Source organism: Rosa chinensis, chromosome 5 (assembly GCF_002994745.2).
Source record: "Rosa chinensis cultivar Old Blush chromosome 5, RchiOBHm-V2, whole genome shotgun sequence".
NCBI classification, from domain to species: Eukaryota; Viridiplantae; Streptophyta; class Magnoliopsida; order Rosales; family Rosaceae; genus Rosa; species Rosa chinensis.
In genome coordinates this window covers 65,538,209-65,565,829 of record NC_037092.1, presented here as the reverse complement: position 1 = coordinate 65,565,829, position 27,621 = coordinate 65,538,209, and the positions used below count along the sequence as shown (strand labels likewise).

Genomic DNA, 27,621 nt, shown 5'->3' with positions numbered 1-27,621 from the left:
TTCTCCGGTGTCGATGAAGGCTTTCCGGAGCTAGATCAAGGTTCTCCGGCGCTCAACCGGAGCCAACGCCAGAGTTTGATGTTCAACCGGAGCCTGAATCTAAACTAGAATTACAACCCGGAACCAGAGTCGATGCTGCAGATCTGATGATGGAAGAGAAAAGCGCCGGCAGAGTTGGAATCATTAATCTGGTTTTTTTTTTTTTTTTTTTGGGGGCAGAAAAATCAGGAAAAAAAAATTGAAGCATGAAAAGGCTTAAGTATTGTTTGCTGAAGGCTAAGAAATCTAAAGATAATTGGCCTTCTCTTTTACTTATGTGAAATTGTGAGCATATATATATGTTGCAGCCTTAATTAAGGTATTTCATGTACATTATGATATGTAAGTGGATATTCTAAACCTTAAGTTTTGGTAAAATAGGGGAGAAGGCTCAAAATGAAAGAAAAAAGACAAAAATGAAGTTCTATTGGGGGGCAATAGACGTCTATTGGGGGCCAATAGACGTTTTGAATTAATATAATCTCCTTATTTTTTTCTTTAATAAAAGTTTTCTTTGTCTAAATTTAGGAAGATTAGTTCCAATTTCAGCAACCGAAAGTTCTATTGGGGAGCAATAGATGTCTATTCGGGGGCAATAGAAGTTTATTACTCTTCTATTGGGGGCAATAGACATCTATTGGAGGGCAGTAGACTGAAAGTTCTATTGGGAGACAATAGACGTCTATTGGGGGGCAATAGACACAGGGGGCGGCTGCCGGTGACCGGATTCCGGCGAAAGTTGGCCGGATTCCAGCGAAAGGTGATCGGATTCCGGCGAAAATTGGCTTCGTATTGCTCAAATAACATCGCACAGTTCTTCAGGTGTCGGTCCTCGTATTGCTCAAATGCAGCCATTACCTTCTGAAGTACCAGAAGCACTACCTCCCTACCATTATGCCTCATTGACTATTTCAAAGGCACATCACTCGTTTTGCAAAGCCTGCTCTTTAGCAAAAACAGGATCGAGACCTTCCTATGCTAAAGATACAAAACAAAACATTCCATTCATACAAAGGATACAAGGAGATATCTGTGGACCTATCCATCCAGAATGCGGACCATTCAAGTACTTTATGGTTCTGGTGGATGCTTCGACAATCTGGTCACATGTTGTTTTATAGTCCACAATAAATGCTGCAAAACTCCTAGCACAGATTATACGCTTAAGGGCTCACCACCCTGATCACCCTATCAAGTCTATAAGGCTTGATAATGCTGGAGAGTTTACATCAAAAGCATTTGATGATTATTGCATGTCTATTGGGATCGATGTAGAGCATCATGTACCCCATGTGCATACACAATGGTCTCGCAGAAGCCACCATCAAAGGGCTAGAGATGGTGGCTAGGGCATTGGTTATGCACACCAACCTGCCTATATCTGTATGGGGTTATGCAAAATTGCACGCAGCTTTACTCATTCGTTTCAGACCCACTGCTAGCCAACCATTTTCTGCGTACCAGTTGGTAACTGGATATGAGCCTGACATTTCACACTTACGTATATTTGGTTGCGCAGTATATGTGCCTATTGCGCCCCCACAACGCATCAAAATGGGTCCTTAGAGATTATTAAGTATTTATGTTGGATATGAATCCCCAACAATTATCCGCTATTTGGAACCCTTGACAGGCGATCTCTCTACCGCTAGATTTGCGGATTGTCACTTTGATGAGATAGTCTTCCCGTCGTTAGGGGGAGATAGGAAAAAGGATTTTCCAAGGGAACGACAGGAATTGTAGTGGTTTGTTCCCACTCTGTCTCATTTTGATCCCCGCACTTCACAAAGTGAAAGTGAAGTGAAAAGAATAATCGATCTTCAGAACGTAGCAGATTTGATGCCTGATGCGTTTACTGATATCGCAAAAGTGACGAGATCACATATACCAGCTGCAAATGTGCTTGCAAGGTTAGAAGTCCCCAACAAGGGGCACGGTGCAGCAGATAGAGGCACTGCAACCGCACTTAGTGGAAGTGTGGTTGAGGCCGTGGCTCCCCAAGGAAGAGAGGGAGGTCACTTGGTTCAATTGACACTCACCCAAGGAAGAAAAGGGTGAGTAAGGCACAAACCAATCATCAATGTATAGAATCCCTCTCATGAGATTGTCTCTGATTATAGTTATGTCCATGAATCAATACTAGAGGATGCTCCGATGTTTGAAATGATTCCAGAGAACAAAGAAATCTCAAAGGATTATGAGAGTACGTATGAGTTGATAGAAAGGTCTTCCATACACATTGATGATATATACTGTTGTCCAAGGAATCATTGAGCATGATGATATCGAACCACGCTCTGTTGCAAAATGTGAACAAAAAGCAGATTGGCCTAAATTGTAATGCCCCGTACCTACTAGTTACTTTTTACCGTGGTTGACCGGAAAGTGACTTTTCTTTAGTCCGGTAAATTAGGAAATTTCTTTGAGAATGTCGTAGGATACGAAAAATCCAGTTCGTGGACACGTAATTCGTTTTAATAGGAGTTTTTACAGGAAAGTTATGATCAAAATGGGAAGTTACTATTCATGGGGTTTTTTATTATTATTTTAAGAGGGAAGTGGGAATTAATGGAGAGAGAGAGAGAGAGAAATCGGGACAGGCCGATTCCACCCCCCCCTCCTTCTTTCTTTTTTTTTTTTTTTTTTTTCTCTCCTCCCTTCTTTTTTCTTTTCTGCAACCGGAGCCCATTTCCGGCGACACCACCACCACCGACCGCATCACCGGTCATTTGAGGAGCTTCTCTTCCTCCTCTTGCATCTAAGCTTATTTTGGCCGGTGGAGGAAGAATCAAGGTGGAGGTTGACGGTGAACAGTGAGCCGAGTTCTTGAAATTTTTGATTGAAATTTCGACTATTTTCTGCTTGGTTCTGATTGTTATTGCAGGTTTAGAAGTGATGGGTGTGTTGTTGTGATGACTTTTGAATTTGTTTTAAGCTTGAGGTTGTTTGGTTTGAGATTTCTTGGAGAATTGATGTTGGTTAAGTTTGTTTTGAATATTATGGTTTATAATTTTGTGGGTTGCTGAGTCTCTTGGTAAAAAGGCTATTGTTGAACTATTTTGTTGGGAATTTAGAGAGGAGATTGTGGTTTAAAAAGGGAAAATTAAGAAAGAAATTGGGAATTTGGAAAGGGAATTATTTTATGATGTGGTGGTTAATTATGGTTGAGGAATCGAATTAAAAATCGGTTAAGTTGTTAAGAGTTGGAGGGCATTGAGATTGTAAGGAATTCTAGAATTCGAGAATTGAATTCTAAATTGAGGATTGGGTTGTTAGAGGAAATTTCTTTTGAGTAATGAGTATTAACTTCCGAAGGATTTAGCTTTGTCTCTTAGATTAATTTCTTATTGAGGTTATTTATATCCTGCAAATTGTGACAGGACGTACTGAGCCCTTGAGTGAGGAGGACACGGGCAGGCAGCAGGATTAGCTGCGGGACTCACTAGTGAGTGGACCTTTATTTTTATTTAAATAATGCATGCAGCATGGTATTAAATTTTGAAATGGATTGTTATTTGAGTAAATGTGATTTTATGGAAAGAAAAGGATTTAAAAAGGAAACAGTTGATAAGGAGGCCAGTTTTGGCGCATGCGTATCTTACCTAGTTAGCAGTCCCTTCTAGGTAATAGTCTGGTTGGCAGTCCCTTCCAGACTACAGCTCGGTTGGCAGTCTCATCCGATGTGTCATCTGGTTGGCAGTCCCTTCCAGATGACATAAGGTAGTTAGTCGGCAGTCCAGTTTACTACCTGTGGCTAGTTGGCAGTCCCAACAAACCACCGCCTCCTATTCCGGTTGGCAGTCCATTCTGATGCGTCATCTGGGTGGCAGTCCCTCCCAGATGGCATGAGATGCTTAGGAAGCAGTCCTTCCTAATCATTAAATGAGTTTTCTTAAAAAAAAAGGATTGAGTTGGAAATATTATGGAGTCTCGCTGCATGTTTGTTTTGTTGAAAAGAGAAATGGGGAAGCATACCATAAATTGTTCTGATTCTTGTTTTGGTTTTGTCCACTCACTCTAATGGATTTTATATGTTTTCCCCTGGGCCCTTCGTTTTCAAATGCCCAGATTTCAGATTTGCCGAGATCGCGTCCAGGCTCTAGGGACTTTGGAAATCAGCGCTTCCGTTTTTGTCCGTAGGTTATTACTTAACCTACCTTGTATGATATCGGCTTAGTTTTAGTGTTGCTCTGATAACCCTTTTCTTTTAAATTTGATGGATGTTGTTGTTCGGATTGTTGTTGTTTACGGAGGTTATGTTGGGATTTGAACTTTCCGAATGTAATATATGTGCTTGGATTGTAAATATGGTATTGTAGGTTGAGTGGAAGTTAAAGTTTTAATCATGTCCAGGTTTGTGAATTTTTGGGTAGCCCATATTTAGGGGAGGTTCTGCCGAATTTTCGATAGGATTTCGCTTAACGTGGGCCCCGCAGGCTCGTATCCAGGACTACTGGGTGTTCTTGGGTCGGGTCCTGTCATAAATGGAATGAAACAATCCAGGCAGAATTAGATTCTCTGGCAAAGAGACATGTATTTGGTCCGGTAGTGCTAACCCCACCAAGTGTAAAGCCTGTAGGACATAAATGGGCCTTTGTCAGAAAGTGTAATGAGAAGAATGAAGTTCTAAGGTACAAAGCTCGCCTTGTGGCGCAAGGTTTCTCACAACGCTCTGGAATTGACTACGAGGAGACATACTCTCCCGTAATGGACGTTATAACGTTCCGCTACTTAGTTAGCTTGGTAATTTCCAAAGGACTGGAAATGCAGCTCATGGATGTGGTTACTGCATATCTCTATGGAGATCTAGATTCAGAGATATATATGAAAGTGTCTGATGGCCTTACATTACCCAAGTCAAGTGACTTTAAACCACGGAGTGCGTTTGCAATTAGGTTGAAACACTCACTTTACGGATTGAAACAATCCGGGCGGATGTGGTATACCCGTCTAAGTGACTACTTGATTGGGAAAGGATATAAGAACGATGAATTATGCCCCTACGTATTCATAAAGAAAACAAGTTCCGGATTTGCAATTGTAGCAGTATATGTCGATGATATGAATATAATAGGTACTCTTGATGAAATATGAGAAACCGCGAGCTACTTGAAATCCGAATTTGAGATGAAGGATCCTGGGAAAACTCGATTCTATCTAGGCCTTGAACTAGAACACCGAGTTTGTGAAATACTAATCCACCGGTCTGCGTATGTCCAAAAGATGCTCAGAAGATTTAACATGGACAAAGCGCACCCTGCTAGCACTCCCATGATCGGTCGAAGTTTGGATGCAAGGAAATATCCATTTCCTCCAAAGGGAGATGACGAAGCGGTGTTGGGAGCTGAAATTCCCTATCTAAGTGCAATAGGCGCATTATTGTACTTAGCCCAATGTACTCGACCAAACATTGCATTCTCAGTGAACTTGTTAGCTAGATTTAGCTCAGCGCCAACGCAGCGTCATTGGAATGGTATCAAGAACATTTTCGGATACCTAAAAGGAACCATTGACTTGAGACTGTTCTTTCCATACAGAGAGACAAGAAGGACCGCAGATGGAACTGCAATCCCTAAAGGAAATATTGATGTCGAAAGCGCCACTCTCTACACTAAAACGCCAAATGACGTTTTGGTCGGTTTTGCTGATACTGGGTAAGTCTCTGACCCCCATAAAGATCGTTCCCAAACTGGTTATGTATTTACCAATGGGAACACGACGATATCTTAAAGATTAACCAAGCACCCTTGTGGCTACCTCCTCGAACCACTCAGAGATCATTGTTGTACATGAGGCGGTTCGTGAGTGTGTATGGTTAAGAACTATCATTGCACATATTCGAGGGATTAGTGGTTTGAGTTCTACCACTGAATAACCTACTTGCATTTATGAACACAATGCAGCTTGCATCGAACAGATGAAGCTAGGTTATATTAAGGGCGATAACACAAAACACATATCGCCAAAGTTGTTCTACAATCAGCAATAACAGGCTCTCCTCAAGATTCAAGTGAATCAAGTAAGGTCTGAGGAGAATGTGGCAGATTTGTTCACCAAATTATTGCCCAAGGCCACATTTAAGAAACATGTGAAAAACATAGGAATGCGAAGTGTTTCCAAACTCCCTTGATTAATGCAAGTATCAAGGGGAGGTGTAGACGTAAGAGGGAGTCTAACGCACACATGTCAGCCTCAAATGTAGAAGGTGCGTTGTACTCTTTTCCTTTGACCAAGGTGTATTTTTTGTCCCACAGGGTTTTTATTGTTACTTGGCAAGGTTTTTAGTGAGGCAACAACTCATGCACCATTTCATCTTTGACTTGGCACAAGGGGGAGTGTTAAAAGAAAAACATATTGTGTGTCTTCGTCAAAGCAACTGACGGAGAGAGAATCAAGGAATCATTGATTACCATCAATCAGCGCAATTACGGATCAATCAGCATTTAGTATCATTAATGTAATCGATATTTCCGTTGTAATTCTATCCCTATATAAATGGACTATGAAATGAAATGAGGAGACCAATTCCAATTGTCATTTTACTTTAACAGGACTCGATATCTTTATGTAATTTTAGTTGTCAATTTTTTTTGGTGTAAATTTTTAGTTGTCATTTTGGTATTTCACGGAGCCTAAAAGCCCTAATAGAAATATTTCTATCTTAAAAAACATTTATTAAAAAAGAGACGGCTTTGAAGCAAACTCGTAACGTTTTGACTCCGTTTTACATGGTAACGCTCTTGGGATCAAACTCTACGCCACAAAATGGGCCAAAAAAATCTGCCATCTAGAATATACTATAGGCCCGTATTTGTCATTTCATTATCTCACCCTCGCAAATTAGGTCATCACAGCCGCAGTGAAATGTAATTATCTCAACCGTCGGTTCCTGATCCAATGGCTGAGAAATAAACCCTAGTTAACCCAAGAAGTCACTGCTCCTCTTTAAATTCACGTCTCTCTCACTCACAGTTCTCGCACTCCCTCTCTCTCTCTGACGCTCGCACAATCTCCAAGGCCGGCGACGTTTCGAGAGCCTCATTCTCCTTTAGTCTCATTCTTCAGGTTCGATCTCGTTCTCCGATTCCGTTTATTCTTACGATGAAATCGTTTATGATACTATTTGTTTAATTATATATGCACCATTGCTGATTTGATTTTTATAATTTTCTCCGTTTGAATTGGTTCTTGTTTGTTAAAATGAGATGAATCGATTGACGATTTTTTATCTGTGTATTTGTTGTTGTGTGATTAGATCTGGATCGATTATTGTTTAGGTGTATATATCGGTTTTTACTGTTGTTCGATCTCATGCAGGCATGCAAATTTTTTATTAATAAATAATAAAATATTTAGATTTTGCTTAAAATCGGTTAGTTTTGGATATGCTGATTGTTTTGCTTCATTATCTGGTTGGTGGATTTGATCGATCGGTTCTATGTGACTTATTTCCTTGAAGCAATATCAGTGCTCAAATGATTTTCTGTTTTTGATTTTTGAAATTCGAATTTATGATATTTACTTTGAGTTTTGTTTGGTTTTTGAATTTTATTTATTTGCAAGGAACAGTGATGAGTCCTACAGACCTGTAATGATTTGCGGATATGATCGCAGATTGTTATGAACATCTAAGGGACTGAGTTCTTTGTTTGTAATTTTTTTTTCTCGATGAGTTCTTTGTTTGTAATCGATTTTATGTGAATTGTGGTGTTATTTGTTGAGAAGATGATTCTGTTATGTGTCTTAATTGACTGATTTCAGTTTTTTGTGTTCTTGATTACAGTTTTCCTGCTAAGAGCTCATCATGGGTAAGGAAAAGTCCCACATCAACATCGTGGTCATAGGCCACGTCGACTCTGGCAAGTCTACCACTACAGGTCACTTGATCTACAAGCTTGGTGGTATTGACAAGCGTGTGATCGAGAGGTTCGAGAAGGAGGCTGCTGAGATGAACAAAAGGTCATTCAAGTATGCTTGGGTGTTGGACAAGCTTAAGGCTGAGCGTGAGCGTGGTATCACCATTGATATTGCCTTGTGGAAGTTTGAGACCACAAGGTACTACTGCACTGTCATAGATGCTCCCGGGCATCGTGATTTCATCAAGAACATGATTACTGGTACCTCCCAGGCTGATTGCGCCGTCCTCATTATCGATTCCACCACTGGTGGTTTTGAAGCTGGTATTTCCAAGGATGGTCAGACCCGTGAGCACGCTCTGCTTGCTTTCACTCTTGGTGTCAAGCAGATGATCTGTTGCTGTAACAAGGTGAGCCTCAGTTGTCCTGGTTTCTGAGATTATGGTTTTAATTATTGAAAAGAATCTCTAACTCTTTAAAATGTATGCAGATGGATGCCACCACTCCCAAGTATGCCAAGGCAAGGTACGATGAAATCGTGAAGGAAGTCTCTTCCTACCTGAAGAAGGTTGGATACAACCCAGAGAAAATTGCCTTTGTTCCCATCTCTGGATTTGAGGGTGATAACATGATTGAGAGGTCCACCAATCTCGACTGGTACAAGGGTCCTACCCTTCTTGAGGCGCTCGACCAGATCAACGAGCCAAAGAGGCCCTCAGACAAGGCCCTCCGTCTCCCACTTCAGGACGTGTACAAGATTGGTGGCATTGGAACTGTGCCTGTGGGACGTGTTGAGACTGGGATCATCAAGCCTGGTATGGTGGTGACCTTTGGTCCCAGTGGGCTGACTACTGAAGTTAAGTCTGTTGAGATGCACCATGAATCTCTCCCAGAGGCTCTTCCTGGTGACAACGTCGGGTTCAATGTGAAGAATGTTGCTGTCAAGGATCTCAAGCGTGGTTACGTTGCTTCCAACTCCAAGGATGACCCTGCCAAGGAAGCTGCTAACTTCACCTCACAGGTCATCATCATGAACCACCCTGGCCAGATTGGAAATGGATATGCTCCAGTGCTCGACTGCCACACCTCCCACATTGCTGTCAAGTTTGGTGAGATTTTGACAAAGATTGACAGGCGATCTGGTAAGGAGCTTGAGAAGGAGCCCAAGTTCTTGAAGAATGGTGATGCTGGTATGGTTAAGATGCTTCCCACCAAGCCCATGGTTGTGGAGACCTTCTCTGAGTACCCACCTCTAGGTCGTTTTGCTGTGAGGGACATGCGTCAGACAGTTGCTGTTGGAGTCATCAAGAATGTTGAGAAGAAGGAGCCTTCTGGTGCCAAGGTGACCAAGTCTGCTGCTAAGAAGAAGTGAACCGTCATGGCCCACCCTAAGATTTCGATAGGCGAAATCTTTCTTAATAAAAAATTAAATCTTGAAAACTTTATTGAGGTTTCTTTTGCTAGTTTGTTGAGTCGGTCTATAGGTTTTAGTTTGTTGCCATCGTTGTTAAGTGTCCATTCCCAGAATTGGGTGCTTGACCGGCGGTGGCGCAGGAGTCTAGGTGCTTTTGGTTTTGCCAAAGGTGGCTAAGAATTTTTGTTCTTTTTATCATTAACTAAATTTCAATTGGTCTATTTCCAATTGGTTTATTTCGGATTATCTTTTGCGTTCTCATACTTCTTAATTATTACTGTTTTATGCTGTAATATCAGCATCCTCTGAAAAGCCTTTCAGGCTATAAGGAAATTCTGTTAATTGAAGGCATGTTTTACGGCAATGGTTTTTGCCGACGTTAGGGCGAAGGCATCTTTTCCCGGTGCTCTGAATGTCAAAGTGAAAAAATCTTTGGGATGCATACCATGAACTGTAATCTCCACCCTATAACTGTTCTTCCATTCCACACTCCACAGTATGACAAATAACTCTTCTTCCTCATAACCCCATCACCGGAGCTTACTCCGGCCTCCTTTCGAACTTACAATATCTGGATGTGTGGTTTTTGATGGGAAGGAATTGAACGTCCCCGAAGGGGCAAAAAGCGGTTGATGTACAGGGTGAATAGTAGAGAACTCGATGTACAGTGTGCCAGCAGTTCTATTATGTGTTGGTTTGGTGGATGCTTTTCGGTGAATTGGTGGCTTTTCTAACACAAGAATAGTAGAGAACTCGATGTACAGTGTGCCAGCAGTTCTATTATGTGTTGGTTTGGTGGATGCTTTTCGGTGAATTGGTGGCTTTTCTAACACAAGAATAGTAGAGAACTCGAGGAGATTTGGGCTAATGACTCGAGGTATGCACTGATCCGGTCCTAAATCCCTGTTCTGATTGTCATTACATTTGTGTTTCACAGTCTGCGACATGTAAAATTAAGTTGATTTATTGATGCCAATCGTATGCATGTAACTAATGAATCGTACTGTCTAAGGAGTTCTAAACTGGAATCTGGTAGGCATTTGGATGAATGTCCCGTTGTTGATCTTCCATCTGGAGTAAGTCCTAGCTATATGCATAAAAAGGATACATAAATTTGGCATCCAAAATGACATGGCGGGTTAGATTAATTCTAAGAGCATCACCCACCATAAAGTCATATGGCTTTTGCTGTTTAATGAAAAAAGTCATTATTTAATCTTGTACTTTTCATAATTTATTGTATTTTATGAATAGATGATTCATTATTATGTATTAACATAATTTAGTACAAATATATTCAATATTAGGCTCAAATGAAGGATCTTGTTGTGATTTTCGTAATGATATAATTTTTATTATTAACAAATTTATAGGCATAAAATTTGAAGAGAAAAAAGAATTTTAACTAAAAATAATAAAAGACACAAATGAAGTAAAAATAAAGTGAGTTGAAAGGAGAGGGGCAAAAGATGAATAAAAAAAATCAAATAATAAAAAATTGACTCAATTTAGCTTACCAATTTGCATTTTCTCAAGCTAAATTCGGCTTGAACCTCTATAGTTAGTGAGGTCACATGCCAGGTTAGGGTTAACCTTAAGTTTCTGGCCATGTCACAGTCATATGTTGCTGACCAAGTCACTATCCAGGCCAGATCCCTAGTTAGTGAGGTCACAGGCCAGGTCACTGTTAACCTTAAGTCACTGGCTATTTCACAGTCATGAACATGACACTGACCAAGTCCAATTGTATGTCACTGACCATGTCACTGTTATACATAAGTCACTGACCAGGCTAGGTCCCTAATTAGTGAGGTCACTGTTAACCTCAAGTCACTAGTGTAGACACTTGTCAATTAAGCAGGTTCCTAGTTAGTGAGGTCACAGGCCAGGTCACTGTTAACGCCAAGTCACTGGCCATGTCAGAGTTATGAAGATGTGAGTGATGTCACTGACCAAGTCACTGCCCAGGCTAGGTCCCTAGTTAGTGAGGTCACTGGCCATATCATTGTTAACCTTAAGTCACTGGCTATTTCACAGTCATGAACATGTCACTGACCAAGTCCAATTGTATGTCACTGTTATACATAAGTCACTGACCATGCTAGGTCCCTAGTTAGTGAGGTCACTGTTAACCTCAAGTCACTAGTCTAGATACTTGTCAATTAAGCAGGTTCCTAGTTAGTGAGGTCACAGGCCAGGTCACTGTTAACGTCAAGTCACTGGCCATGTTAGAGTTATGAACATGTCACTGACCAAGTTACTGCCCAGTCCCTAGTTAGTGAAGTCACTGGCCAGATCACTGTTAACCTTAAGTCACTGGCTATATCACAGTTATGAACATGTCACTGACCAAGTCCAATTGCATGTCACTGACCATGTCACTGTTATACAGAAGTCACTGACCAGACTAGGTCCCTAGTTAGTGAGGTTACTGGTCAGGTCACTAGTCTAGACACTTGTCAATTAAGCAGGTCCCTAGTTAGTGAGGTCACTGGTCATGCCATTGTTAACCTCAAGCCACTGGCTATGTCACTGGCCATATGACTATTATATCCATGCCACATGCCAAAAGTCACTAATATATCCATGTCGTTTGCCAAGTCACTAACCATGTCACTTTTATATTTATGTCACATGCCAAGTCACTGGCAAAGTAACTGGAGACCATTCAAGGCCATTCTCCTTGAACAAACTAAGTTTTTCACCTTGAACAAACTAAGTGAGTGAAAAACTGCACAAATGGAAATAGGGGAGTCGCAAGTGACAAAATAGTAACATAAACTTCAATCTTAGATTAAAAAGGCAGTGTAATCTGATAATGACTATAAAGCATAATAACGTTTTGCCTCGCCAAGCCACTGGTTACCACAAGTAATTTCTTTGGGAAAACTAAATGTGAAAAAAGAAAAAAAGAAAAAAAAAGGAAGCTCAAGCCAGAAATCATTCCACTACAGCTCCCGGTCGTTCTTTGAATCTCTCCCCAAATTTTCAACGAGCTCGGTGTCGAATATCAGTGTGGCACCACCTGTAATGTTCAAACAACGACAATCTAAGTTGGGAAAACTAAATATGAAAAACTAAAAAAGGAAGCTCAAGCTAGGAATCATTCCACACAGCTCCCATCAATAATTTTCATCTTAACTAAATATGGTTTTGCATCTTAACTATTTTCATCAATTATTGTCAAATGTTCTCCAACCATTTTATTTCCTTTACACATATACTCATTGCCCAAACATGAGGTCTATACACGAGAATCTCATAAATGGAAGTAATCTAATTACCTGGGATTCAACTTGCACTTCTCGCTAATGCACATAGCCCATATATGCAGTAATTTTCAAATTGCGCTTCTTGCTAATGCACATTCCCACAATTCCTTGGTCCCATCCTGCAAAGAAGGATGTTTTGCAGCAAAAATCATGGCATCACATGCTGCATATTGCATCAAACTGGTCCTCATTTTAATTGCATGAAAGTGATATTCAGGAGTCAATCATGTTGAAAGCACTTTATAATAGAATGCCGAGGACACAGAGCAAGACCCAAAAGTAAGTTAATCAACAAAAGAAGTCAAAGATATCCAGGATTGTGAAGAAATTCTCATAAAAAAAAAATTAAAAAAAACATCATAGCTGCAACAATCCTATACCTAAGAAACTTAAAACTCAACCAAGCATATGTCAGAAATGTTGCATTGCTTCAAGAAATCTAAAGCCAAAGGTGATCTTTAAAACTAACTTCACTTGACATAGGGAATGATTCTACTTGATAATGCGGCTGATGGTGAGCCTAGTGAAGTGAAAAATTTTGGTCCCATTTTGTTTTTGCATTCTCGACACAAGAAAGCTAATAGTTACTTTCTAATTGCTAGGTGCCTCTTTTCCACAGGGAACAGATTTTCTAAGAGCTCTATAGCATCTTTTTCTAGAGAAATTTATGTTTGAGAAGGCCTATGAAGCAAATAGTGGATGTAAAAAAAAACCAGTGTGTGATCTAGAACTTCAGGTTTTATTGGGACAGTGCCTACAATAATTAATACAAAAACATAGAACAAACAGGTCCAAATCTAATCGATCACAACTAGAGTAATAATACCGAACATGCTTAAACAAATTACCATTTGCAACAACACCATAACTACAATTCCAAAAAACTCAACCACACAGTAGATCCAAACACACCATAACTGAACCGGCAGCTACTTTTTAGAATATTAATCATTCTCAATTATTATGTCAAATGCAACTGAGAAACAACCCACGTGCAAATTAAAAAAAACATGGACTATGAATAGCTCGAGATGCACGAAGCCATAATCAAAGAACTTGTTGCTAAAAGAAAACAAAAATGAACTACTCCACAGTATACTTAAACGCTTCAGATCAATAATCTTCTACCTAAAATTCGATCTACATGGATCAAATCCATTGTATACACAAATTGAATTACTGAGAAAACAAGTGCAAAAACAAAAGTGCGGAAGCTTCATACTGAATTACCTATAGCTCATACTGAATTATCAAATCCTTTAAGAAACAGAAGAAGAAAAAGAAGCATAAACAGTCATTTCATCCAAAACTAAATTCCAGAATTCACGAAGCTATGAACAATTGCCAAATTTCTAATCCGATAAGCCAGTTCTCTACTCTGATACAGTGAATTACCTCCGAAACCCGAACCACACTGCTTCCGGAACCGAAACCGCACCATTTCGGGGCATCGAATAAGTCCACGAGGTTCTGAGGGAGAATGTCGAAGAAGAACTTGGAGAGCGCGGTGGTGATCGGCAATTGTTCGATTTGGACTTGGAGGACGGGATCGAGGCGTAGGTTTTGGAGGACATCGGAGGTAGAGAGGTTGCGGTTTAGTGTATTAAGGTTATAAACATGTATTAGGTTTTAAGGGCAGAATCGGAATCAAAAAAATTAAAAACTGACATTTTCTAACATTACCTCATTATTCATAAGTATTAAATTAATATTACTAACAATTCATTATGGACCTTTTTATCAAGTGGGAAACTATGTGACATTTTTATCATTTCACAATCTAATATGACATTTTCCATAATTTCCCTAAAAAATAAAGGGGGTGTGTGAATAGATAAAATGAGTGTATGAAAAGCACACTGCACCCCCCCCCCCCCCCCCAAAAAAAAAAAAAAAAAAAAAAACGAGTTATTAATACTTAGTTACAAACCTCCGTTACGAGGCTCGGCAATACTAAAAGCTAGTATAAGCGACAGCCATAATAAATCTCAAAGCAGCTATATTCCTTTATATTTCAACTATACATACAGTATAAATTTTGCCAATTTACATATCTCAAAATTCTTTCATTGCACCGGATTAATACATCTCAACCAACATATGATTATTATTTTTGTATTTCATGGAATGAGAAATTTCAAACTTGAGATTTCATTCAAAATTTGTTAGGAAATATAACTAAATTAATACTTAGTTTTCAATGTTACACACAGACACAGACACAGAGATTCTATCCAGAGCGAGGTTAAGGTTTAGGGTCACATTTCGGTCGTATATCTACATCTCAACTGTTCAGTTTTTAGGTATTAATGTATAGATCATCTCTGCAAAATTTCAGCCAAATTGATGATCTTTAAGGTCTCTAACTCGCTTAAATCAATGGACGAACTGAATTTGTCAAACCTGAACCGTACTAGCTTTAAGGCAATTATCAATGCCTTAACGACGATCAATTTGGCTGAAATTTTATAGAGATGATCTATACATTAGAACAGTTGAGATGTGGATATGCGACCGAAAAATGACCCTAAACCCTAACCTCGATCTGAAATTTCAGAGCGAGGCCTTGCTCTGGATTAGAATCGTATATCATATATATATATATTATGTTTCCTCCCAACAGTGATATGACACTTGTGAATAGAGCTTGTCACCAAAACAAAGGGCGTCTATATTGTCTCAACACTCACTTTCTCAATGTTTCTCTTCGGTAACTTGATTTTCTTCGGCATTCTTGAGCTCTACTTATATCTTAATCGGTGGAGAAAGTGTTACAATTTGGTGCTCCGGTGGTGGATTCACATTAATCGACGACTTGGAGTATTGCGACAAAATTTCAAAGGTTTCCACTTTTTAGCTTTGGGCTTCTATATTGTATGCGGACCAAGCTCACTATGGGTTTTCTTTTATTTTTGATGTTGTGTCTGTGTGCTTCTTATATGTATCTCTTGTATTTGGATCATTTGGGTCATCAACTACAATTGTTGGACAAAAAAAAAAACGTTCCTCTTATTCATTACTTTCAGCTTAAACTTCCTTTGAATTTAAAGGAAGGAATATGAATCTGCTGGCCAAAAAGAAGAAAAAGCCTAAACTTCCACTGTATTTATAGGAAATGGTTATAATTTGTATTATATCAAAATGACCAATGTGGTTCATATGATCAAAATTTCATCAAATTAGCCATGTGAGGTAATTGGCATTTGGCAATCTCAATAGTTCATGTTAGTACTTTGCCTCTTTGGTACTAAAACCAAAAACAAAAGTAGAAAAGAGTAGCTAACAACAAGACATAAGCTCTAGTAATCGGATTAACCCCACATACTGCCCCAACCGGTAAATGGCTAAATATCTGGTCCCAACTGTAAACAGTTGGATTTCTGGTTCAGTTTTTGGATGAATTTCCCAGAAATTTCATCAATTTGTCTTTCAACAAGAATTTGAGCTTCAAAACATGGCCTCTCATTTGATAATTTCTCGAGTAATGTTACAATATGTGCAGAGAAACAGAGCAAAATTCCAAACCAAAACCAACAAACACGAGGAATAACATCAAAACCACCACAAAATCCATATAAAACATAATTTACCAAATTTAATTTCAACAAAACCCACATAGAAAATTGAATTAAAGCAGGTCCGAACACACAAATGCTAACTAGATCGAGATTTAAGGTCCTAAACACTAAGCTTTTAGCTAGCTAAGCAGCTTTGGCAATACAATTAGCCAAATAACAAAGGGACAGATCATGCAGTAGAGCAGCTAGATCACCATCCATGATCTCTTCCGCCACTCTTCCTCTGATCCTGTCAATACCCAGTTCCTGATTCGCATTGAGCTCCTCTCTAGCTCTCGATCTCTGCTTTTTCATGGCCTCTCTTCTCCGATCATGATCCGCCATCCTAAAAATAAAAAACCACCCAACAAAAAGAGAATGAAAACCCAGATCACATATGCAAGAATGGACTCTAAGTGAAAGTGAACATACTCGTGGGTGAGATGAGGAGGATGATGAGTTATCCCTGAAACGCATAGAGGAAGGCCAAAGGTGCCATGAAGGTTCAACATGGACTGCATTTTGGGTGTGAATAGAAATTAATGTCTGGGAGATCAGTTTGGTTTGGGAATTTATGTTGGGGGACTAGGGATGAGAGAGATATATGGGTATGCTTCTTATCGAGTGTTGAGAGGGTAATAAAAGCGAAAGGGTAGTGGTCTAATTGGAAAGAGCAGCCTGCAGTCTTAGGCTTTTGTCCGTTATATAAAATTGTTGGGGGCGTGCACTGGAAAAGATTACAAATGGTCCTCACATTTTATAAATTTCTGATCTAGGACTTTTTTTTATAGTTTTTTTGTAGTTTTTTTTTTTGCTAGAGTTGAAAATATAATTTATTATGCAGTAAGATTGTTAGAAAAGTCATTACAAAAAAAAAAAAAAAACCATTACACAGCATTAAAACAAGACTTTTTTTAATTAAAAAAAAAAGACTCAAAACAAAGAAAATTAGAATCCTTGAATAAAATAAAAAAATAAAACGAAACTTGTGTTGTCTTTGCGGCCTCCTTCTCTAAGAACAACAAAGAAGAAAATAATCCTATTATCTGTCTTTATAGAAAGATGACCGTCCAAAATAGCCTCATTGTCTTTTTCGTTTCTATCAAAATAGTGCTTAAATGTTGAGAAAATTATGGTAAAGGTAATTTCTATGGTGCATTTTTTTGTCTTTTTACTATGGTGTTAAAAATAAAGTGGCGGAAAAGTAATTTCTGCCCATGAGACCAACTATTTTCTTAAGGTAGTGAGTTGATTAGCATTGCCTTATCGTCTCAGTAAGAAAAAGTTACTGCTTGGAAATTAGATAAAAATTTCATATATAGTGGGACGATCAGAGTTAGATGTGAGAAATATATTGTAATTTAAATTTTGTTATCCAACATAGAATCAAGGAAAATACTTCAATACATTAATGTACCGATACATCAAGTAGATTAGGTTCAATACAGAAGTAGACTAGCTCTGTACAAGGGTAGACTAACTTCATGCATGTCTACTTATATACTGAGCTAGTCTACCTCTATATTGAACCTAGTCTACTTAATGTATCGATACATTAATGTACTGTAGACGATCCCTAGAATCAAATGCCTACTTCAAACAAAACAACATATACTTGTATTTAAAAAAATAAACATGCAAAATGGAATGTTAATCGAAAACATGGTAAAAAGTCATATGTCCGCCCCACCTAGGTACCGCCCAGCCTACTAGTCCGCCTAGGTAGCCACTTAATCCCCTATCTGATTCTTTTGGTGGTTTTCGATTAATCAAGATGGCTATCCACCGTCTAGGAGATTTTTAAACATTGGAAAAACAAAAGTAAACCAAAAGATAACTAGCTGCTTCCTTATTGTTATAATGTATAATTTTGGGTAAACAAAAATAAAAAAATAAAAACTGAAAAAAGAACGCTCTATTCACGAGCGCCCCTTCTCCTCTGGGCATCCATTCCATCCGACGACGCGCCCTTGGACGGGCAATTGAAGTATGCCATTAATCGGCATGTCTTGTTCGGTTTACGATGGAACTCCAGGCTCAGTGTTCCTAGCAAGGATGGTGGGGGAGTGACTTGGATACACATTTAAGCAAGCGTACGTATCCTTGTCAAGATAGAGAAGTATTTAGTCCAAAATTATCGTACCATGGGACTTGTCACTAACACACAATCCTTGAGTAATCGAAACTAAAGCCACTATAAAGGAATATAAAACAAATAAAAAAAAGAAGCTAATTTAAGGACCAAGCCTTAGCAATGCTCGGCTTTGGTTTGCACCAAAAGCTTAATCAAAACTAAGAGCCTAATGATGGCTATTTACAATGAGATAGAAATTGTCATTCAAAATTGTGATTTTAATTTTCTAAAAGACTAAGTAGAAAACTAAATGAACAACAACAATTAAAAATGAAGAAAAATAAAAGAGAGAGAGAGAGAGAGAGAGAGAGAGAGAGAGAGAGAGAGAGAGAGATAGATTTAGGTAATAGGGATCACTTTCTAGCAATTTCAATGCAAAGAATACATTTCAAGTAAACAAACATATCTTCATGAGAACCAAATCCTGTACTTAATGTACTTAATGCCAGTCAAAGCCACTAAGCCGAATTTCCGTTAGTGTATTCGCATTTTTTATTAGGACAAATATGAACTCTCTGTTAATGTTTGAGATTCAGCGGTAGCTAAATCTTGTTTAACGCTGGTCCAAGCTTGGACCGCTGCTGAGGAGGATTGCAGCGCTTCCACTACCTTCAAGTAAAATACGTATAGAGGGCGTCAGAGGGAGACTGTGGTTGGCGGTCTTCTTTACTCCGATGCCTAAGTCAGTCAATGTATTTATGTTAACAGAATAAGGTTAGGTAAATAGTAAATGAGTAGTTAATGAGGAGAGAAGAATGGACCTTTTATAGGTGAGGAAGGGATCGATCTCTTCCTTGTTTTCGATGTGGGACTGATGTGCTTCTATTCCCAGCTTCTGATGCTTCAGCGAGGTGATCGTGGCAGCGAGTCAGCGGTGATCTTGGGCTGAGCTGAAGCTCAAGCAATAGCTTTTCTGTCTGTGTTTCCGTGGGTCACACCTCTGATGGCTGTTGGTACCGCTGGCGGTAGCGTGAGCATGACTCATTATGGCTAATTATGGTTAGGTAAATGTTCATGTAAGTACAAGTCCCCCAATCCCTAGTCAAGGAGAGCTATCTTGGTTGGGGAGTTGCCTAGCGGTTTAAAGCGTTGCGTTTGTTAGTCTTACCAAAGCATAATTAGTGTCAGTGCATTGTCAACCATCGACTTGTTCTGAGCAAATGCTTTATACCCTTTCGGGTGGGCCCCTACTAGGCCCCTAGGGAGTCCCCCACTCCTTGCCTAAGATAGACCTCTGTTTGGCCCGTTGATTGTTTAATGAGGAGTGCTGCATAGAGCAGTAGGTTTTAGGTAGCGAGCCTAATCTTTGATACCCAAGCATCGGGGGTCAATTGCGTGATCAGGGCCGTCGTAGATGTTGTTGACTTGTCCCTTTACTCTTTCCCGGAAGAGAAAAACTTGACTGTAATGACGCGTAGCGGTAATTGACGTTATGAGGCATTGGCCTGAGAGATGTCGTTGGTGGAGTGTGTTTCTCCGTTGAAAGTTGAAAATGAGAAATTTCGCTAGCAGTGTTTCGCTTAGCGAAGACTTTCTCCTTGAGAATTGAGAGTGAGAAGTTCCACTAGCGGCCTTTCGCTTAGCAAAGACTTTCTCCCTTGAAAATTGAGAGTGAGAAGTTCCGCTAGCGGCGTTTCTCTTAGCGGAGACTTTCTCCCTTGAGAATTGAAAGTGAGAAGTTCCGCTAGCAGCATTTCGCTCAGCAGAGACTTTCTTTGAGAGTGAGAAGTTCTGCTAGCGGCATTTCGCTTAGCTGAGACTTTCTCCAGTGGGCAGTTCGAATCTCTGATGGTTGGAGTGGATAAGCGTTACCTCTAACATCGCCCAACACTTGTCTGCCATTTACTGGGCTTGCGTGTATGTGCACGTCCCCTTAGCACGCCCGTCTCTTTGCAATAAATTCTAGTAAATGATGATTTTGTAATCGAGGGGACGCCTTGGTTAACCCTAGTAGTGGGGCACGTGTAGGCATCTTGTGTGGTCTCTTATTTTGATGGAATGCTCGGATTTATCCGATGTTGACATAAAAGAGGGGGGAAACAAGAGAGGTTAACACTTTGCTTCGCACTTCAAACTGTGGTCTTTATCTTCAACCTTGTTTGCTTGTGAGAGACTGTAGCAGGGAGGTTTAGAGTTTTGGAGCGAAAGAGTCGAGTTAGGAGAAAAGGGACCGAGCCAGAGATTAAACTAGGCATCTGTAAGCACACGGGGAATATGTGCTTCACATATCCCAGGTTAGTGACCTCTGTCCCTTGCTTCGTGTTGCCGTGCACTCTGTGTTATGGTTTTGTGTTTATTTTGATTTTTGGAATTTACAAATGATTTTGTGAAATGTGTTTGATGGTCTAGAGGGGTTTGGGGATTGGTTTTGGTGATTGAATAGAGGATTATTGGTGGGGACTTTGCTAGAAGTTCGAATTTGGGTTTGAGGTTTTGTCTTGTTGGTTTTTGGTCGTTCTTGGGTAAAATCTAACATAGAGGTAACTTAGATCCGTTTAGAACTAATAATTTGGGTTTTAGGGTGTTTGTGATGGCTATTGTCATAGAGATCTTAAGCAGTGAGGATTCCGAGTCTGACATGTCACTCAGCGCTTCCGATAGGATATTTATTGACTCGTTGCATCTGTCTGGCCCTGTAGGAACCTCACTGTCTGATCTGCTAGAAATCGAGCCGTTACAAACGATATAACCTACTATAGGCATGCAACATGGTGGTCACGAGGAAACTTCGGCGGTGGGGGAGGATACTGCCACCAGTTGTCAGCGGGAGGAAAGATTAGCTAGCAACAGCGCCGCTAGCGGTTCCGATGGTGGTGATGATAACCCCGCCGATGAGGGAAATGTAGAGTCGTCGTGGGCGCTGTGTGATGGTACCCCTGTCGAAGAGGCAGAAGGGCCGATGACTCAAGCGGCGATCAACAGAGTGAAGCGGGTGTATCACCTTCCTCGCGTGACGAAGTTGTGGTTGCCGAAAAAGGATGAGAAAGCGTCGTTCTTGTAGGCCAGATACTCTACCGTGCATGAGGCCATGTTCCGCCAAGAGGTAAGGTTTCCGCTGTTGCCCAATCTTCAGATTCTGCTGTGCGAGTTTGATATTGCATTTAGGCAAGTTTGCCTGAATATGTGGAAGATGCTGATGGTGTTGAAGGCTCTTTGGCGGTTGTCTGGCTGCGAAGGTCCCATTGTACCCGAGGTTCTCCATTTCTACTAGCTTGTGTAAGTAAAGCGGAAGGGCTGCAGTGGGCAAGTTAGGGTGTCGAGGTTGATTGAGAATCCGTCGGATTCCATGTCTCCTTGGCGGACAACTTTTTGTGTATCGAGGGCTGGGAGTACGACACAACTGTGAACACGAAAGAACTAACATTTAGGATTAAAATCGAGTTCCAACTTCTTTGAAGTTGCCGTAAAATATTTTGTTGCTATTTGCCTTGCTTTAATTCTGTGGTATGCGAATAATTAATATTCTCCTTTTGTAGCGGGACTGCGTTTTGTGTTGACGCTGGAGGTGAGGAGTGCCGCGTAGCGAGGAATATTCTTGTTTGCTGGAAGAACCACAATCTTCTTAACCTGCGCTTATTGACTGGCTGGGAGCGCTGCCGTCTATAGTGTTAATGCAACGAATAGGCTCGATGTTGGCGACCACTGGCTGTGGCTGGCGCACCTTGAATTGTTCCAGCTTGCCATCCCAATAACGTCTTAATTGCTGTTTTGAGGGCATTGCAATTGTTGGTGTTGTGACTGCTGTCCTCTAGGTATTTGCACCATTTGCAGGTGCTCCTTGGTTTTCCCACTCTTGGGTGTGGCGATGGGATTTGATCCTTGCACTGATCATATATCTTCTCATGCGAGGTTGTAAGGATCGTGAACATTACATACCGTTGGGAGGACATTGTTTCCTTGTTACGGTTGTCACCGTGGAAGGAACGATTGGCCTTGTTATGGCATTGTTGATCCTTTTGCCGCTTGTCCTGCTAGTTACCTTGCTGCCATTCTCTCTTTTTGTCAGTTGAGGGTGTGGCAGAGGATTTGCTAGCGGTTTCCTACTAGGAGGAGGAAGGCTGAGTTGTCTTGGTGGGATTTTGCGGAGGTGGTGGTGTTTCCCTATATGTGATGTATTCTGCCTGTGCATGGAGGACTACCTCCCTCACGACGTGGTCATATGCCGCATTTGGGTAATTATAATTGAGATGATAGAGGAATGGTCCCTTTAGGAGTCCCTGCTTGAAAGCTGATAGTGCCATCGTTTTGTCAAGGTCCCGGCATTGAGATGTCGCAGCCCTCCACCTTGTGACGAACGCCTTTAATGTCTCTTATGTGTCCTGTTTGACGCTGAATAGCCAACTTGTGTTGTGATGTCTTGTGGCTAGCTGCGATAGGAAGGCGTTTGATAATGCATAAAAGGAGTCGGTGGATCCGGGTGTGCACTCGAAGAACCAGCTCATTACCTCACTATCCAGTGTTTTGCTAAATAGGTGGTACAGGGTGGCGTCATCGAATCCTTTGTTGTTGGCTACCTTCTTAAACGTGTCTATGTGCACGAAAGGGTCCGTTAAGCTGTTATATTGGGTGATTTTTGGCTTTTATACATATGTCGGCCTGATGGTTTGTAAGATTCTGGCGGTAAACGATCCTGGTCTTGATGTAAATAGTGGATTTTGGATTGGCGTTGGGGCGCTTGCCTATGCTCGAACCAGTCTTTCCTCTAGCTATTGAATTCTTTAGGATAGTGGAGTCGCCGGCGGGCCTTGTATGTAGGTTCCCCTGTGCCAAACATTGTTTAGGGGGAGGTGGGTTTCCCTTCGTTCTGGCCACGCCCGCGCCAAGGATGGTGAGCGGTTGAGATTCCGCTTCCAGTTCCAACATTAAAGGCGGTGGGCCCAGTCCTGCCAGCTCAGGTGGGTTCAGTAGTACATGCATCTACGATTGTTCGCTCTATGCTGGGTTAGTGTTTGCTTCCAGCTCCTTCTTTATTTTGTCAAATCTTGACATCAGTGTGGCCACTTATTTCTAGGCTTCCACCTTCTCCTTGTGTTCTTGTTCCCGTTCCCTATTTGCCTTGTGGAGATCCGCCAGTGCCAGCTCATACTTGGTGGCAAGGTCTTGGCTTGGCGATTGGAGACTGCTGCCTGGATGATTTTCCGCCATTGATTGTATGTGGGATTAGGGGAGTAACCTGGAGTACAACGTCGGGGTTGACTAGAGTACTGAAGAGTGCGCGGTTAACGTTAGCAACGGGGTTGGTGGCTTGGGGGTTGACAAATTGGTCCGATTGCTCATCGGCTATTTCCCTGCTACCATTAGTCATTGTGGATTTATGGTGGGATGACTTTTTGCTAAGGGGTTCCCACAGACAGCGCCAATGTTAATGTCTGAGATTCAGCAGTAGCTAAATCTTGTTTAACATTGGTCCAAGCTTGGACCGCTGCTGAGGAGGATTGCAGCACTTTTGCTACCTGTCAAGTAAAATACAGAGGGCGTCAGAGGGAGACCGCATTTGGTGGTCTTCTCTACTCTGATGCCTAAGTCAGTCAATGTATTTATGTTGATAGAATAAGGTTAGTTAAGTAGTAAATGCGTAGTTAATGAGGAGAGAGGAGTAGACCTTTTATAGGTGAGGAAGGGACTAATCTCTTCCTTGTTTTCGATGTAGGACTGATGTGATGCTATTCTCAGCTTCTGATACTTCAGCGAGGTGATCTTGGCGCGGCGCATGGCGACGCGTCGGCGGTGATCTTGGGCTGAGCTGGAACTCAGGCGATAGCTTGTCTGGCCATGTTTCCGTGGGTCTCACCTCTGATGGCTGTTGGTACCTCTGGCGGTAGCATGAGCGTGGCTCATTATAGCTAATTATGGTTAGGCAAATGCTCATGTAAGTACACTATCTAACTCATAAGTTAGTACCTTACTAAGGCTATCAAAACATGAACCAAAGGCGCGGAGCTCTAGAAATTAGAGATTTAGCATGCAGTAGTTACAACCTAGAATATAAAGATTACTTAGTTTTGTACCTAATGCCAGATTACTAAGTCAATTTCTCTTATTTGGTATCCATTCTTCCAACTAAGGTAAGAATGAACTCTTTAACCCTGAAAATTATGCTCTGCTAGGGCCATAACATCTAGGATTAAGGGCTAAGGACACAAGAAAGTAGAAACGTAGGCAATCATCAATTCTAGATAAAGCAACTACGTGACATACCACACTAACTATATGAAGCTCGTGAACAAAAGAACCATCAATTGTATCACACATAATAAAGAGAGTAGTTAATTCCCAAAAATTCATGTATCAAGGATCAATTCACATAGTAATTAGAGTGCACCCATATGAAAATACATGATCTATCACTTGAAAATATGTCCATTACATCAAAATTGAGTTTCTAACTCCCAAAAATAACTACTCACAACTCATATTCATGAACACCCAAATTACAAAATTTAAATAGTAAAGAGTATAGAAGTGTAGGTGAAGACAATGATAGTCACAAATAGCAAGGAAGCCAGCATGACTAGCCTTGAATTATAATTCCCACACAGTACCCAAATCTTGAATCTTGTAGAGATTGAGCCCTTTGATGAATCCCTGAAGCTTTGTATGAGTAGTCCTTCAAATCTCAAAACAAATATAAAAAAAAAAAACATGAAAAGTGGAAGGGGAGGAGGGAGAGAGCTCCCCAAATTCGGTCAATAGGCCTGGAGTGTAAAAAATGGGTCTTAAGCTTGTGAAATGTGTGTGCAAAGGTGCTTAAATACCCCATTGGGTTCAACGGTCAAGATTAGACTTGTACCCTAGATCCAAGGACTCAAAAATAAGGAGTAAATGGGTGAAAGGAAAAGACTAAAATAACCTAATAAAAATGTAGAGAATTAAAAGTTTGGAAAATATTTGGAAAATATAAAGAAAACTGGAGGGTAAAAGTATAAGTGAATGTGTGCTTAGTATGAACACAAATAAATATCTCTATCCACATGTTTGAGGTGTGTGGTCCACTAATTATTATTGTCATCACATCTATTTTGAATTTGAAATTTAAATACAAAGATGTAATACAAATGAGCTTGGGTCTTCACTCGTGCACTTCTTTGGTCTTGAATCTTGGACTTCTTGCTAATGGATCGGGTTGACTTTTCGTCATTTAGTTGGAAGTTGACTTTTTGCTCGATTTTTTCATTTCTTTTGTCTTTTCCCCTTTCTAATTTCTTACAAATGAAGAAACACACATAAATTGCGTGTGAATTAGGGAGAGTGTGGCGGCAAAAGGACTTGGTGTCAAGATTACACCGGGGCGGCCATAGGGCACTAGATCAGTGGATCGCCCTGATGGTGATAAGACTGATGGTGACGCAGACGGATTGATATCTAGGTTTACCAGCAATAAACCTAAGCAAAGGATTCTGGTGTCCACCAGAGATAAAATTCTAATTTTTTTGGTGTCCCTTTTTTGATATCTAGGTTTATTGGTGTCCCTTTTTTTTGGGCAAATTCTAATTTTTTTTTTTTGTTTTTGTTTTTTATCCCTCTATAGCCTAACGTGCATAAGATCAATGCCTCCATGCTTATCAATATACTGAGAATTAGGAGAAAGCAAGGTTAGTATCTTCATGCTTATCAATTTACTGAGAATTAGGGGAAGCGGGAGGTGGAGGACTCGCGGTCGCAAGAGTGGTAGTAAGGTTGTGGTCTGAGACTATGAGGACGAGGAGTCATTACAGTCAGGCTTCGCGACTTATAATTAATTTTTATTTTATTTGGGCTACTCGAGATTGTGAGCTGATATTACCTATACTTAGTGGTGTTTTGGCCCAAATTTGCCTTAAGTTATAGCCCAAATTTGCCATGTGTTACATCCCTGCTTACAAACCATATAGAATTCATGAGGTTTACTTGAGAAACAAAAATTACAGTTTATCCATTATTACTATCCGGATTGTCTACGATAAAGATTGTGAATTAAACATGTAAAGTTATGTCCATGCTCTCTGCCTCTCACAATCCATATAAGGCAATAATAGTCTAACAACCAATTATACCTTATAGATTTTGCCGGGAGCAGAAAATCTAATTTTCTTGCTAGTTGAACAATGACATTATTCTCATGCATGTACGTAGTTGCTTTGGTTATATTCTTGAGCATGAGATTGTGTTCCCATGATTAGTATGTGTAATTAATTTTATTTCAGATTATGGTTATAGACGATGGTCTGCCATTTCTGCTTGTGAAAAGTCGAAGGAACTTGCATTCAGTGCAGTGTGTTTGCTTACGTTGGGACTGCAGAATGAAGGTTAATACCTTGATGTCTTTGATATCGTGGCTTTATGATGAATGTGTGGATAAAATTGGTTCTTTAAAACAAAATTTTGTTATTCACTTAGATTAACAATGGATTATCAATTCAAGACTAAAAAAAATGCAACCTTGTTATATTGTTAACTGGTGCATTGATACCCTCACTCAAAGAGAGTAACCATGGTGAAGTATCAGAGTTACGGTACATTAATGTAGCGATACATCAAGTAAACTAGTTCAATGATTTCCAAGTTCTGAATGATTTCGTGTCATGCATTTTCTTATTACAAACAGTTCTGAATGATTTCCAAGTTCCTTATTGGCATGTTTATTAGTTCGATCAACTTTTCATGAATATTCCCCTGATATGAAAGCTTGTGTATGTGCAGTATCATTATGAGGAATTTCGTGCTTGCTACGGTATCTTTTCTGCCAATTACATTCCAGTCAGAAAGTATGTTTCTGTGGATCCTGAAAGCTTATAATTTTTAGACATCCTATCTTTTCTGCCAATTATATGCACTCTATTTGAAGACCAACTAATTTGAATTACATATTGCTGGTTGGAAGACCTCTCTAAAGGCCCTGTGGTTGCATTCTAGACTTGATTCAATCTAATTTCTGACTTGGTAAGTGGTTTTTCTAAAATGTGTGTTCTGAGTTCTCTACAATGATATTGAAGAGTCTTGGTTGGTACTATTAAGAGTCTTCCCTTGATTCCATGCCGTATGAAGTGATTTTACTCCTGATATCCTTATCTTATGATTGGTTTCTTTTTTTAAATTTGTATAGCTATTGGATATTATGATAGGTAGGGAACAGTGAACCGGCATTGCATCTTTGCATTTCTTTTTGTTCTGAATTAGCATTGCTATTAAAGACAAGCTTTGATAAATCTCCGAATCTAGTTTGTGTAGTAGCTATTGCAAGTGTTTATGCTTTTTATAATCACCCTGCCCTTCTTGTTTGCAGAAGTTTATGTTGCCTCTTTATATAATGAAATTGCTTAGAAAAAATGGTGATAGAATTATTCATTTATAAACCGATTAATTTCTTGTA

At 40.1% G+C, this 27,621-nt stretch overlaps 2 protein-coding genes and 1 non-coding gene across 3 annotated transcripts; 2 read left to right on the top strand and 1 right to left on the bottom strand.

Moving 5' to 3' along the window:
- Positions 1-6,970: 6,970 nt before the first annotated feature.
- LOC112202179 (elongation factor 1-alpha) lies at positions 6,971-9,579 on the top strand. Its single transcript, XM_024343106.2, has 3 exons — positions 6,971-7,104; positions 7,823-8,305; positions 8,386-9,579. The coding sequence occupies exons 2-3, from the start codon at positions 7,844-7,846 to the stop codon at positions 9,265-9,267; spliced, it is 1,344 nt and encodes a 447-aa protein (XP_024198874.1). The 5' UTR covers positions 6,971-7,104; positions 7,823-7,843; the 3' UTR covers positions 9,268-9,579.
- On the top strand, positions 7,601-7,685 carry LOC112168606. Its single transcript, XR_002924365.1, has one exon. It is a non-coding gene; the product is annotated as a small nucleolar RNA SNORD25 (small nucleolar RNA).
- A 6,528-nt stretch (positions 9,580-16,107) lies between the features above and the next one.
- Positions 16,108-16,809, bottom strand: LOC112167141. Its single transcript, XM_024304109.2, has 2 exons — positions 16,571-16,809; positions 16,108-16,484 (listed from the first exon to the last, which is right to left on the bottom strand). Exons 1-2 carry the CDS (start codon positions 16,657-16,659, stop codon positions 16,283-16,285), a joined length of 291 nt encoding a protein of 96 aa, XP_024159877.1. The 5' UTR covers positions 16,660-16,809; the 3' UTR covers positions 16,108-16,282.
- Positions 16,810-27,621: the final 10,812 nt, after the last annotated feature.